Raw genomic sequence first — 13,875 nt, forward strand, 5'->3', positions numbered from 1 at the left:
TGAAGTGAGTTAAGAAAGACGAGATTCTGAAAAAGCAATGAACAATTTCAGTAATTTACACGATCGAATTTAACAAGACAATAGCCAAAGATCTAGAAGTCAACTTTACGAGTTGCTTTACATCTTCAGACGACATACAATATGGGTAAGCTTACAGTCATGATCTCGGAATCTGATGGTTTTTATCCTTTTTCATGTCTTTTTACTTGGTTGCAAATTAGAATGGGAGATCAGAGAACAAAGACACGGATTTGATTTGAGATGTGAGTTCTCATATTTGGAGATCGTCTAAAGATAACTCATTTGCAGTCAAAAGCTTCAGTTTCTGTGAGACACAAAAAGAGAAAAGAAGATTACTTTAATTGAGTGGGTGATTCATAGTTTGCCAAATCTCGGAATGTGAGTATGTGTCTGGCTTACCGTTATGAACTGTGGAGGATCGTCGAGGCTTGTTGACCCGAGGATTACTTCTCTTTTGAGTTTCGTCGTTAATTTGTGGCATACTTTTAACTGAAAAATCAATTAGTACAGTAAGAAGATATCATCATATATCCTGATCCTATGGTTTAATTTTTTTCACTCCAGCTGTAAAATCATTTTTTTTTCCCTTAGCCTCTTACCTCTGATCTTGTTGCTCCACCAACGATAAACACAAATATTCGTTGTCCCATCTTCTTGAAATCGCTAGACGCATGTCTCAGCACCGAATCACTGTAAGAATGAAAAATAGTTTACGACAATGTGGAAAAGAAGTGGTTCTGCAGAATATCAACAATGAGACGCATGGTTTTAGCTTGCTTTCAGGTTTCACTCACTATGCCAACACAACGAAGTTAAAAGGATCGACGAACAACCCAACTTATGTTTAGGTTTTATTCCTATTGGATCGATCCAAAGATCGTTTAAGAACAGTTTACCTTGAATAACCATCATCTGAACCTCGCGGTTTAGCCCATGTTGGTGTGCGTCTTGATCTCATGGACTGAGCTTGAGCTTGACCTTGACTACTACTTGCTGATGATGAAAGTGCCGTTGATCCATGGAAACTCGGGCTTGGGTCGTTCATACATGGGAAGTCCTCTTTTGGCAATTCTCCTTTGCTAAGTTTCTCGATGAGTTCCTGGTAACATTCAGATATGAAAAAACAGTCAACACATGAAACCTATATTTTGCTAAAAATCTAAAGTAGTGGCCTATACAAAGTTTGAGTGAACCTCAATCATGGGGTAAAAACGAGATAACTGCCATGCTGCTTCCTCTTGGCGCTCTTTCCTGACAGCTCGTTTCTTCTGCAGCCATTGACAAACAATGTTACGAAGATTCGCATAATTTATATATATACTGTAGATGGAACAGTGTTACCTTGTGAAGATCAAACTTCAAAGTGAAACCTCCCGGGGCATTTTTTTTAGCATCGACGGCTGAACCAAGTAATCTCATATTATTTACAGCGCTCATGTCATCAGATGAGAGTTTTGCCAGCTACACACAAAAGCAATACAGCCTTAGATGAGGTGGATGAGAACCAAACAAAGATTCAGAAGCATTAAAATTTTAAAACCCTAAATACCTTCATTAGATTTTGACCTTTTTCACCTTCAAACTTTTCAGGGTAAATTGTTGCGAGGATCATCAGCAGTCGTAACTTACCTTCACGACTTGCCTCCTGTACAGAGGTTCGAAAGTACATAAAGCTTGACAGCTCAACGTCTCATGAAATATTACAGTAAATCAATCACTATTAATAGATGCAAACCTCTTGAGTACTCAAATATTTAATCACATCCTTCATCCCAGCATCACCAAAAACAAGGTCTTGTTCAAGTTGTCCAAGCTCCCGAAGTCCCTGTTCTCGGATAAGGTCGTTGATTTTTCTAGCAATCTGCACGATAAGAAAGACTTACATGAATTCAACGCTCAGAGACAAAAAAAAAAAAAAAAAAAAAAAAAAAAAAAACGCAAAAGAAGCCATAATTCTGGACATCTGCAGACAGCTCTTCAGACACAAAATCCAGTGAAATTTTAACTAGATGATGCATATTAATAGAGTAATTGTGTGACACCGCCTAAAGTTGAACGTTTTTATCGAGAATACAAAGTAGAAGCATATAAAGCTTGAAGGTGAGGTGGACGCAACAAGAAAAGGCAGGGGAGCGTTGCACATAACTATGGAACTACCTCTACGTGGAGAGAGAGTTTGTCAATCTGTTCGCTGTATTGTGGCAACGCTTGAACCATCTTCTGCAAATCCCTCGTAGAAAGCTCACCTCCATCTCTAAAAATAAGAGACGACGAAAATTAATTAAAAAGCAGAGAGCATTTGAAAATACTTCTCCAATTAAATAAAGTATTCTACATAGATCAACGCAGAGTTATGTCAGAGTATTATGATCAAACTGAAAAACAAGAGGGTATACAGTAAAATCTGGTTCCGCCAGTTCTTTTTTTTTTTTTTTGACATCCTAACTGGTTCCGCCAGTTCAAAGGAGCGTAATATATGCTTGCTGGTTACATTTACTGCAAAAATAAAAGTGATACCCACCTCTTTCCATGCTGAAGCTGAGCAGCTTTGTTTTTCGATAAGAAATTGGTCATCTTGTCATGCAATCTTTCACTAGCCTGATGAAAAACACAGGTCAAAAGGATTCACTTTTTTTCTCCATTGCGAGTGGGAATTATACCTAGACATCAGACTCACATCTGCTATATGTGCATGTCGAAGCTCAAGCCAAATAGGATCATGTTCCTCCAAGAGGACATCTTTCTTCTCTGGTTGTCCACCTGACTTGCTTGGAATCTAAAGACTAGAAGAATATCACATGGAGTTCCAGGAAGAGAGCCAACACGATATCACAATAAGCTATGCAGCAAATAGTTGACCTTACCACATGTACATATTTGTTCCCTTCCATGTTCAGTAAATCATGGCACATAGCATCATAAGTCCACTCATGTATAACAGGGGCAATCTAAACATTCAAAACAAGCAAATGCTGCTAATCATATAACACATGTAAAACACATGTAAAGGAGGAAACATGAGCTCCAAATGGATGGAGTCTTGATTGATAAGATAACAAATGAAAGATCCATTAAATGTGGAAAACAGTTTTAAACCTGGTCTATAGATCTGTCGAGGATGAGAAGTTCGCACGTTTCAGTCTGTGGGAAATTTTCAATTGACTGTTTATGTTTTGCCAGACAATTCCAGATTCCAGCTGCAAGCTTTGTGGGAATTAAATCGCGCAAAGTTGTCATTGTCGATGCATCAAGTGACTTTGCAGCTCGGTATCGTACTGCTGGAAATTCCTGTAAAGTCCATAATGATTCAGAAGAGTCATCCCCAGATGATAGTCATTACTCGTGAGAATAATGATTGGTACCCGTAGTGAAGCAAAGACTGTGGCAATTCGAGTAGCCATCACATTCAAGCACGCATCGCCTTTTCGAGAAGTTTCCTCGTCACCGAAAAGATCCTCTAAAGCTCTCTCATGATCCGTGATGAAACCCTGTGTAAGTTGTCGTTAATAAATGTCTTTTGTCACCCTCTTTCACATTATGAAACATATACTAACAACATGATACCACAGGTCGCACTGCATTTGAGACCATATGATGGAGAACAATATAAACACCGCTAAACTGCACATGCATCAGAGACTTAAATAGATCATACCTGGCTATCAATGGCAAAAAACTCCAAATTCATCTGCAAAATGAAAATTCAATAATAAGTTTTCGATATGGATGCTATCACAGCTTATAACACATATACTATAGTAATTGAAATGAATATCAACAGTTGAATACACTAGAAAGTATGATTTTTTTTCTTTTTTTTTGCAATATACACCTCTCTCAATGCTCCAATCCGAGGTAACACACTCGAATCTTTTTTTATGTGACCAACCAGCTCTCTGGAAACCGGTGAACTGAAGAAAACAAATGCCCTTCACAGATGCAGAGGAATAAAGAAGAAAATCAGTGTGTTAAAGAAATTGTCTTTAGGATAGATTCGATAACTAAGAGGGAATCATTTCCTTACTTCTTGTACAATGGTGATTTCCCAGACATGTCTGACAAGAACATGATGACACTGATGAAACAGAATCAAACATTAATACAAGAGGAAATAAAAGATGTCAGATTTTGGAACGCAGCAAAAATAAATTACTTCTCTTTAGTTGGCTGGATGAAGTATATTGCATCCATTGACGGTAGAGGTTGTCTTCGTCTAAATATGTCCTCAACCACTACAGAGAAATGTTAGCTTACGCAAGTTAAGTTATTCCTATATAAAGCATCATATCGTAGAATTCCAACAAAAATACTTCATTCTCACATGAAACTCCTTCTTGTGTGATATCAGCCATTTTGCAGGCGTATGACATTATCTTGACAGTAAGTTTGTCCATGATTAGAACCTAAAATGCGAGAAGGAAAAAAAAAACTTAGCAGAAAAATAGGTATCAACCTAAAAGCCAATAACATTATCTGGACATCCCACGGTGAAGTACACGTAAACATACCTTCCAGGTGGATTTTGAACTCCCTGTCTTCGCAGATCTAAGCATCTCATACAAGAGTCCTGAGAAACAACGAGATGTATAAGATCAGATACACTGCCAACAGATAAAGCCTCACCAAAACATGGAGGAAAACTGAAGAGCCTTAAGAAAAAAGGAGCAGTGACAGCAGCCTCATGGAATTTAATGGAATTTAGACCCAAGGGCCAAGGATGCGTGAGATGAACTACACTGCCTATAACTCTACAGTGTGACTACAATCAAAATTCACGACTTTCTTCTGAAAGCTTTTTCTCAAACATTGAAAAACTACCATGTCTGCCTTCATATATCAATCCTTTCATCGTCCTCATCACACATGTAACAGTTTCCTTTTCTAAGTGTCCGATATGCATCATTTGGTAAAATGTATGAAAAAATTTAACTCTAGTTCCACCTCAAACAACCATTCAGGTCAATTCTAAGTAGATCCACAATTTGCTACAATCGAATCAGAAATAGGAAGCAATGCGATAAGTCACTCGCTGTCCACCACCAAGCTAATACCGATCCATAAACCTCATCTTAAATCTCATTTCTAACCTTTAAGCACAAACAAATACAACAAGCAACAGATTTACCAATACTTCATCAGAAAACCGTCCCAATTCAAATTCGCGACAGTTCTTAGCCATTGAAACACACATATTCTCCTCGGGCAGACCAATTAAAAAACAGCAGAAACGTAAACTTGATCGTTCTCATGACCGTAGAACCCAGAATCAAAATGAAACAACACGACTAAAACGGCTACTCCGCAGAACCCGGACGCAGAAATAGATCACGTGAATCCAGAAAAATTGACAAGTCAATCCAAATCAACGAGAGTCAAAACAGATAAATCAGATTATGAGCGAGATAGAGATAGTGAGAGAGAGAGAACTCACGTTCACGTGTAATCTGCCGGAAATTCTTGTACTCGCCAGCCTGAGACGACGAATCGGAATCGGAGTACGACATAGCTACGATCTGCCAACTTTCTGAGTTATATCAAATCTCCGGTCAAAATCTCCGATCGACGAATCGACCAGAGACAAAGAGAGAGAGAGAGAGATTCAAGATCGCGAACTAATCAAAATACAGAGAGAACGACAAATGACGAGACGAAGACCGATGAAGAGAAGCTCCTTTTTGTTTTTTTTTTCTTTTATTTGTCTCCCCCAGAAACACCGTAATTAAATTAAAAAATTACTAACTAACTAAATTCTCTCCCTCTCTCTCGAAACCCGCGGGGGCTGGTGAGGATAAAGGTTAGACCGTGTTGACCCGAACCGGCGTTTTGAATCGGTAAATCGAAGTTTCGATGTAGACCGGGTCTTTTGAAACTGACGTTCGATCGCGTTCCTGATCAAGTGACCAATATGCCCCCACAATCGCTGTTGCTTGCTTTGACGAGACCGTTAACCAACGTTATATGTTTGTGGACCTGTGGTCCTTTAAATAAATTTAGATTACGTGCTAAATTCTGTAAATACTAGAGTATAAATCTACAACTACTATTTACATCTTCACCAAAATAAATAAATATATATATACTACTCCTACATGTGTGATAAATTCCAATCCGTGGCCAATTATTTTCGCTAACTTTAAAATGCTATAATTTCAAAACTGATTGTTACTATTTCACCTTTTTCTATATCAAAATATATCATTCCCTTAACATTTTGAAGATAAATGCTGATATAATTTCTCTACACTAAGTACACCATTTTACGAATCATAAAGATTATGATTGGTAAATGTAACATATTATGATTGGTAAATGTAACATATGTGTATATGACGACGAGTAACGACAGCCATTAGGTGTCACAATAAACTACATGTAATCAACTCCAAGAAAATGAAGCTAACGAGAAAACTCCACTATTTTCCTTTATTGGACAGTTTCTTGAATCACTTTTGACAACGAACCAAAAAAAAAATCATCACAAACCAATTCTTATACATTTTCTCGTAAGAGTCACTAAAGACCAGTTTTAAAATATTCACTTTCAAAGGTCATTCATTTTTCTAATTACAAGCTCACAAAACAAATCAAAAACCCACCAATTTTATAACTTCTTAATAAACGTAATTAAACTCCTAGGGGGCTACAAATGCTTATTAAACTCTTGTCGTTTTTATTGCATTCCTTGACCGTTCGGTCTTCTACAACTTCTTCCTCGTCGTTGCCACCATGCTTGCAAACCACCTTGCACTTAACCACACTCCCATAGACGTAAAACCCGGGTTGAACCATAGCTCGAATCAGACTCTTAAACCGGTCTCCACCAGTTTCCTCCATGTAAACCGGATCAAACCGGTCGTCTTTCTCGACTCGAAAGATCTGCAAACCCGGGTTCACCGAGTTAGCCAAGAGATGAACCAACCAAACACTCTTCGACGCTCCAAAAAAGGCCTACAAAAAAAATAAAACCGGTTCAATAGCAGTAAACCAAATGAATCTGTATTATACCGTTCGGATTAACGCTCACCTGTAAAAGCGGTTCAGGCCAGGCTCGGTTCCAGCAAAGCATCGAAACGACGTCGCTCATTTTCCGGTCACAGAATCGGCTAAACTCCTCGGAGAAATGCTTTGTTCCTCTGCTCAACACCTCGTCCCACGTGAGCTCCATCAAGACGTTGAACGAAGCGTAATTGGATTCGCAACGATCAATCGGGTTCAAAATCCGGGTCGACCCGTTTTTCTGAAACCCGGGAGCTTCGAAATCCTCGAAGAAGGCTCTGCTCAGAATCGCTTCGAGGTAAAAGATGAGGCTTTTAGGGTTTTTGGCGAAAGAATTGATCTTTACATCGAAAGGTTGAAGGAGTAGAGAGAGTCGCTCGTAGACTTTTCCACCTACGGTTCGTAGCTGCGACGCGAGAGATCTGCTCAAAGCCCTGATCGAAGATCGGGATTCCGACACGGATACGAGGAATTGCTGGATGATCCTGTCGTTGATTCCGTCTTTTCTGATCGGAACACTCTGTTTCTTGTTGCTGCACTCATCAAGCCCCGATTTGAGATTGTGGCAGTAAATCTCGAGCTTATTGAGTTTCTTCTCGAGCTCTGCCATGGACGATTTCAGCCTGGAAGCTTCTATCACCGCGTCTTCTTTCTTCTTCGTGGCTTGAATCAGTTTATGGGAAAGCTCCGCCACGGCTAACCGCCACTGCTCTTCTCTGGAAGCGTCGGCGGCGGAGGCGGAGGAGGAAGAGCGCGGTGGAAGCGCCGCCGTCGAAGATGGTTTGGGGCTTTTCCGTGTGAGGGACTGAAAGATCGATTTGATAATGAGATTGGGGCTAGAGATGAAGGAAGGGTTGTTGTGGCTTTCGAGAGGCACGACGGAGAATTTGTCGCGGTGAGAGTGGTGAGGCCGACACTTGTTGCATGAGACGGCGCCTCCGTCGTCCTCGTCGTCGTCGTGTCGTTTTTTGTTTTGGGGTTTTCCGTTACCGTTGTGGTGGAGAGGCGTTAGAGGATGTTGGTGGTTGTTGTTGCTGCGGCGGTGGTGGTGGTGGTGGCTTGGGGTAGCGGAGGATCCACCGTCGCTGCTTGGGGTTGCTCTGTTTTTGTATCTTTCTTCGTAGAGGTCGTCTTCTTCGCATTCTGGAATCTGAAAGAACAGAAAAGGAAAAAAAAATGATTTTTCTTTAATTACTCGGTGAAATTTATGCCCAAATGAGAAAAATAACCTTTGGATTTGAAGAACTTTTCAACTGACACGATATCAGATTGTAGTGGAATCATTGAGATCAAAGGATGAAACTTTAGACAAAAAGTTAATAGAAGTGCCTCTTCGAATTTTTCATTCATTTTCTCGGAAAATAGTGATGGGAATCAGGAGGAAAGACGCAAGAACAAGAAGATTTTTGCTAAACAATGTCAATTCCGCGATTTTATTTGAATAAAACCCATTTTTGGTCACAGAGCAATACAAAACAAAACAAATTTGAGGTCTGTTTTCCTGCGTTTCTCCCGGGAAACAAAGAAGAGTGGTTTGAGTTTTGACTTACAGGAGTGAAGTGAAGGGATTGGTGAAGAGATGGAACAGGAGATTTGGAAGGAGAAGATGAAGACGACGGAGCCATTTTTTGTTTTCCTTTGCTCTCTTTTTTTTTTTGTGTCTGCTTTAATATCTCACTTTTATACACAGACACTATAACATGATAATATAAATTATTATCAAGTCAATTTGTAAAGAAAAAAAATGATGTACTATAATAATCGTAGAATGATGATTCTTTTCTTATGGTTTTGTGCCGGTAAGATTGGTCAAAGATTAAATTTGTTTCCATCTTAGTTCAAGCTAAAACCAAAATGAAGACTATGCTTAGACATGTTTTGTTGTCGTCGCTCTAAAGATAATACTATTATTTATTTATATGCATTTGAATCTCATATTATTGCTCCACAAAAACAAAACACAATCCCTATTATTCAACAGTATATCCATTAGATCATAAATCGATCCGCCAGTTTCATTTTGTACAAATAAATGTCCAACATAATGAAAGTTCATTTTTTGGCGGTTGTTTTATTCATTCATTTGATTTTTGTAATGATTGTACGTCTTTTGTTAGCTTTAACCCTAGTGTTACTTTTCGAGTTTTTTTTTTGCCAACGCTTAAAAATTTTGTAACTCAAATACTAAGTATAATCTTATTTTATATTTTGAAAAAATGTGTGTGTATATATGAAGTGCAATGATTATAGTTTTCTTGGATATGTAGAAGAAGGGATATATAAGTTTCTCTCTTTTCGTTTTCTCTCACTATCTATAAATCATCTCGTCAGCTTGTGATCATTTCTTCTGAAACAAACCAGAGAGTTTTGCTAAAAGCTATTTACATCAGCAAAAATAGCAGACGAAATAAATAAGGGACCCTCTTGTTGTTGAAGAAGTAAGTAATAAGTAACTACACAGATTATTTTACTCGTCCAAAAATAAAATTAGCTTAGTCTCTGCTATCAGCAAAAAAAAGCTTAGTCTGCAACGTACTAATCCGTCAGTCCAATTCCACCGTTAAAATTAAAGTAACCAAGATTATTGCTGAAATACTGCCGCTATAGCTGCTAATATGTATTACTAATATTTGGTCGCACCTAATTAAGCGTTATATTTGTTATAAAAAAATCCTAGCAATTTAAATAAAATAACATCTATAACTACCTAGTGTATATAGTACACATGCATAACTCATATATATATTCTTGCATATAGCTTATATTTTGTTAAATAATTCTTTGTTTATGTCTAGTTTTCTATATATTTCATTTGTAATACACGGAACTCTTTTTATAGTTCATGCGATAACACGTGATTTAATCTGCAGCTAATTGTTTATTGACGCAAGAAAGTACTCTTTTTATCCTGCTTATATCATGAATTCGACACGCAAGGATTCAAACAATTGAAAATAAGATCCACATAATGAATTTACTCACAGAGTACTTTGACGTGATTTCCATGTCTTGATAGACATCTACTTGGAACTATACAAAATACAAACAAAGCTATACATATACGTAGGCGTATATTTATTGTGTAACGACAATCACCGTCAGAAAAAGAGAGAGAGAGTTATATGCACCTTTTTTCAATCTTTTTCCTTTTTCATATAAAGTGTACAAAAAAATTGCTTCCAATAAATGCATACTGGGTTGCATATAGATTTGGTGTTTGGAAGTTATGTTTTGTATTCTAATTCTGCTTCCATTAGAATCCAACATACATAGCTTATAGTGGAAACTACAAAGACCAGCTTATAGTGGAAACTACAAAAGACCAGCCTATAGTGGAAACTTCAAAAATTATACCAATAATCAAAATATTGTGAATCCTAGCTTTAGCATCAATTTTGGTAATGATAACCTATAAAGGGGATTCCTATTTATAAGAATTGTATTGATTTTACCGCTTATGCCAATTTCTACTGCGCCGTTGTACCATGTTTCATTTACTTAGATCATTGTTTTCATAGTTAAAGAATTTATGATATGTGGTTCCATAATTCATTAGATCTCGTGAATACGAAAGAAAACATAGACATCAAATTGCTTAAAATGAGATATGAAAGTTTGTATTTATTATTTGTTGCTTAGTAATAAATATAGAGTAGGGGGAATTGTCACATTGAATTCTGAGTGAGAAGAGCATCAAATGCAAATCCAGCTAACTCATTTATGAGATTGGTTGACCCACATTACCAAACAAAAACATCTCTTGGCCTATGACTTGTTAGATTGGTGTGCCTTATTCATTGGGTCTTTCTTCTCTTTCAGCTCCCAACTTTTAATTCTCATTCTATATTTCATGTGATTGTGTTTTTGAAATTTATAAAGAAGCACGAGAATTGAGAAACTAAGGCAAAATCATTTTGATTATTGTAGTTTTCAGCATCCTGGTGATATCGTATAATTCTTTTTATAAGTTCAATTAAGGGAAAAAAGCCAGCTAACACACACAAAAAGAAGAGAGAAGAACAAGGGGCATGTGATGGTAATAAATGGGACAATGAGAGGGTAAGATCGTCCAAAAACGATAAATTTTTGAAAGGGTTTTTGGTTTTGGCTTTTGGGCTCTGAAAGTTGGCTGACTTTGCGTGACATGTCTCTATTCATCGGTTGGATCATGTGCACGTGACGCCTCTCCTTACCTCTTTTCTCATTTAATTTTCCTAATTTTTTTCGCATTCTATTTATTTATAAAATTGAGATAATATTACTGATCGCATTAACTGGTCAGACCGCTCAAGATCCGGACAGCCCAACACCGCAGGGAACTTCGGTTCACGACAAACGCCAAGCGTCATCTGTTTTCTCTCCCATGTTGTATTTTCCTCAACGTACACTTTCACTCATCAAACCTTTTTTTATTCCTTTCACTTTGGTATTATTCAAGTGGAATTTTGAAAGAACACAAAAAGCCTCTTTCAATTTTGAAGTAGTTGAGTTTAGATTAACCCATTCTATGCCCTAATAGATTGGGTTGATAGAGCGTTAACAGAACCGCTGCTTTTTTTTTACCTTAACCGAAGGTAAAGATTGGGAGTCTTGAAATATTTCCCAATATTAAACCGGAAATAAGTGGTTTAGTTTTTCCTCTGGCAAGAATCATGGAGAGTTTCTCATGTGATGGGCTCAAGCAAATCCTAAAGAACTGTTCTTGAGCCCAACGTGATGACATTTAGTGATCATTCTGCCTATATGAGTCTATGATTATCTTCAATGGTCGGTTCTTAAATAAATGCTACTTTTGACCCAGTGGATCATCTTTTGCAAGTTTGAACCTCATCACATGAAACGCACTGGTGGAATGATCCACTCTCCTCATACTATTTTTGATCTGTCTGCCTTTAGTTTTACTCCATCACATGATGCATTTCTAACAAAAGAAAAAATTTGTGAAAGACGTAAAAAAACCAAGTAATGCCCTGGCCTATCACCTTATAAGCAAAATAGTTCTTTCAAACAAGTATATGGCCGATAAAAGCCATGCAAATTAAACTAATTGCGCTAAATTGTTTTCAATTTTTCAAGCGTATAGAAGTTTAATTAGAAGACAAAGAGGACTAATTAAGTGAAAGTGATGATAAAACGATGTAGGCTTTTTTTCATAGAATCAGTTATAGCAGAGATTTTAAGACAAAGTATGATACAAATATAACATCTATGGAATCTTATGTACAAAGTGAAATACAAGAATCCAAATAAACATTTCTCACAATTGTCTTTGTCTCTAACTTTCTAAATACTAAATACATGTTCTTCTCCTGATCTCTGATCAATATGTGTGATCCATCTTCTCTTCCTGTTCTCACTCTTCCCCGAGTTCCGAGCAGCCACATGAGCAATCTCAATACCTCCGGTGACCGGCAGAGTCACCGTTCTAACAACTTTCCGGTCTCCTAAAGCCATTCTCCAGCTAAAACCCAAAGGACTTCTCGAATACCCATTTCTACAAACCACAACCGCTCCTCTTCTTCCAAACGCAGCGTTTCTCAACGCAGCCGCTGCAAATTCCTTGTTCCGCCAATCCACGACCAAGAAATCGATTCCCTGTATCTTCTTCATCGCGTTCTCGGTTTCATCAGCGACGATCGTCTCTGGTAAGCTCGAGGGAGATGAAGATTCTTGAATGGCTTGGAGATAAGCCGATTCTGATCTTGAGTTTTGTACAATACACATGTGTTTCGCGTTTGCGTGTTGGCTCGCGACGTTTAAGCCAATACTTGAGGCTATTTCGTCTCCGTCTGACCAAGTTTCCACGATCAGCTTCGCGTTCCATCCTGCCGCCATCGCCGCTATTAGCTCCGCCGCGTCCGGCGTCTCAAGATTCTCGCACTGAAGAGAAAAAAAAGGAATGAGAGAGATCAGTACATGAACGAATCACGCATATTTAGTCGAAATTAAGATCTGTTGTTCGAGAATTCGAGAAAAAATCGAATCTTTTGGCACGATCCTTGTGAATTGATACGAAGCCTGGGTTTTTCCGACACGAATCACCGGAAAAAAAGAAATCTTACCGATTTAACTGTGTCTAAGTAAGCCTTAGATGCAGCCTCCGGAGACCAAACCAATTTCATTTTCTTCTTCTTCGTCTTCGTCTTCTCCTACTTTCTCTCGTTTTTTGGGTTCTTCTTGTTGTTTGGGGTTTAGTCTGTTAACGTTGCTTTTATAGAACACTTTGACAACAAGGAAAGTCTCGTTTAGTCTTTTTATTGGGTAAACATTTCGATATGGCCCATGTACTTTAATTATGTTTCGGATTCAGCCCCAATACTGTTAAATTTAATTAACTACATCCAGATTTAACTTTGTGTTAGTTGAAACATGTAACTTTAATTCAGAAAATTAGCATATATAATGCATCTCTTATGAATAGATAACTGAGATAATGTATAAGGCTAACTGATATATTGTATGTAGAGTACTATTATCTTCAATTTGTGGTAAGATTCAGAAACTGTGTAATAGGTGGGGTCAATAAATAAATTTTTAAGAAGATGATTATGTTTTGTAAAACTTTATTCATCTGTTTTTCTTCTAAAGATAGGGTCGTGTTTCTAGATCGTCGACGTTGACACTATTACAGGCGAATAAGACGTGTGTAAGCTTTAGATTTGGATAGAACGCAAACTAACTAGCCTATATTTAGTCCAAAACGATTTATCTACTGCTTCTGAACTTTTTTTTTTTTTTTAATTTTGGTACAATAAATGCTAACCAGACTCAAGTTGTGTTGACTTGGTATTGTAAGTTTACATAACTAAAACCAGATCACTTAATACGGCAATTTAATTTGGATTTAGCTTGAGTATT

At 37.7% G+C, this 13,875-nt stretch overlaps 3 protein-coding genes across 3 annotated transcripts; all 3 read right to left on the bottom strand.

Annotated features, from left to right (window-relative positions):
- Nucleotides 1–9: 9 nt before the first annotated feature.
- LOC18993638 (SNARE-interacting protein KEULE) lies at nt 10–5,724 on the bottom strand. The gene is made up of 21 exons (XM_006417181.2): nt 5,453–5,724; nt 4,530–4,588; nt 4,343–4,424; nt 4,175–4,253; nt 4,046–4,096; nt 3,854–3,950; nt 3,677–3,709; nt 3,384–3,509; nt 3,118–3,309; nt 2,886–2,969; nt 2,699–2,797; nt 2,543–2,619; nt 2,179–2,275; nt 1,757–1,882; nt 1,571–1,666; nt 1,363–1,482; nt 1,215–1,289; nt 918–1,120; nt 621–711; nt 421–510; nt 10–325 (listed from the first exon to the last, which is right to left on the bottom strand). Exons 1-21 carry the CDS (start codon nt 5,523–5,525, stop codon nt 272–274), a joined length of 2,004 nt encoding a protein of 667 aa, XP_006417244.1. The 5' UTR covers nt 5,526–5,724; the 3' UTR covers nt 10–271.
- An 821-nt stretch (nt 5,725–6,545) lies between these two features.
- On the bottom strand, nt 6,546–8,657 carry LOC18993639 (IRK-interacting protein). Its single transcript, XM_006417182.2, has 3 exons — nt 8,568–8,657; nt 7,046–8,167; nt 6,546–6,969 (listed from the first exon to the last, which is right to left on the bottom strand). The coding sequence occupies exons 1-3, from the start codon at nt 8,640–8,642 to the stop codon at nt 6,646–6,648; spliced, it is 1,521 nt and encodes a 506-aa protein (XP_006417245.1). The 5' UTR covers nt 8,643–8,657; the 3' UTR covers nt 6,546–6,645.
- A 3,517-nt stretch (nt 8,658–12,174) lies between these two features.
- Nucleotides 12,175–13,207, bottom strand: LOC18993640. Its single transcript, XM_006417183.2, has 2 exons — nt 13,080–13,207; nt 12,175–12,897 (listed from the first exon to the last, which is right to left on the bottom strand). The coding sequence occupies exons 1-2, from the start codon at nt 13,137–13,139 to the stop codon at nt 12,301–12,303; spliced, it is 657 nt and encodes a 218-aa protein (XP_006417246.1). The 5' UTR covers nt 13,140–13,207; the 3' UTR covers nt 12,175–12,300.
- Nucleotides 13,208–13,875: the final 668 nt, after the last annotated feature.

This window comes from Eutrema salsugineum, unplaced genomic scaffold, assembly GCF_000478725.1.
Source record: "Eutrema salsugineum unplaced genomic scaffold, Eutsalg1_0 scaffold_5, whole genome shotgun sequence".
Classification (NCBI taxonomy): domain Eukaryota; kingdom Viridiplantae; phylum Streptophyta; class Magnoliopsida; order Brassicales; family Brassicaceae; genus Eutrema; species Eutrema salsugineum.

Coding starts and splice junctions, on each gene's coding strand:
- LOC18993638 (XM_006417181.2), bottom strand. CDS start 5,525: ATGTCGTACTCCGATTCCGATTCGTCGTCTCAGGCTGGCGAGTACAAG. Junction 4,425..4,529: donor GTTCAAAATCCACCTGGAAG/GTATGTTTACGT, acceptor CTCGCATTTTAG/GTTCTAATCATGGACAAACT. Junction 4,254..4,342: donor CACACAAGAAGGAGTTTCAT/GTGAGAATGAAG, acceptor ATTTCTCTGTAG/TGGTTGAGGACATATTTAGA.
- LOC18993639 (XM_006417182.2), bottom strand. CDS start 8,642: ATGGCTCCGTCGTCTTCATCTTCTCCTTCCAAATCTCCTGTTCCATCT. Junction 8,168..8,567: donor AATCCCTTCACTTCACTCCT/GTAAGTCAAAAC, acceptor CTGTTCTTTCAG/ATTCCAGAATGCGAAGAAGA. Junction 6,970..7,045: donor GGCCTGAACCGCTTTTACAG/GTGAGCGTTAAT, acceptor TTTTTTTTGTAG/GCCTTTTTTGGAGCGTCGAA.
- LOC18993640 (XM_006417183.2), bottom strand. CDS start 13,139: ATGAAATTGGTTTGGTCTCCGGAGGCTGCATCTAAGGCTTACTTAGAC. Junction 12,898..13,079: donor ACTTAGACACAGTTAAATCG/GTAAGATTTCTT, acceptor TTTTCTCTTCAG/TGCGAGAATCTTGAGACGCC.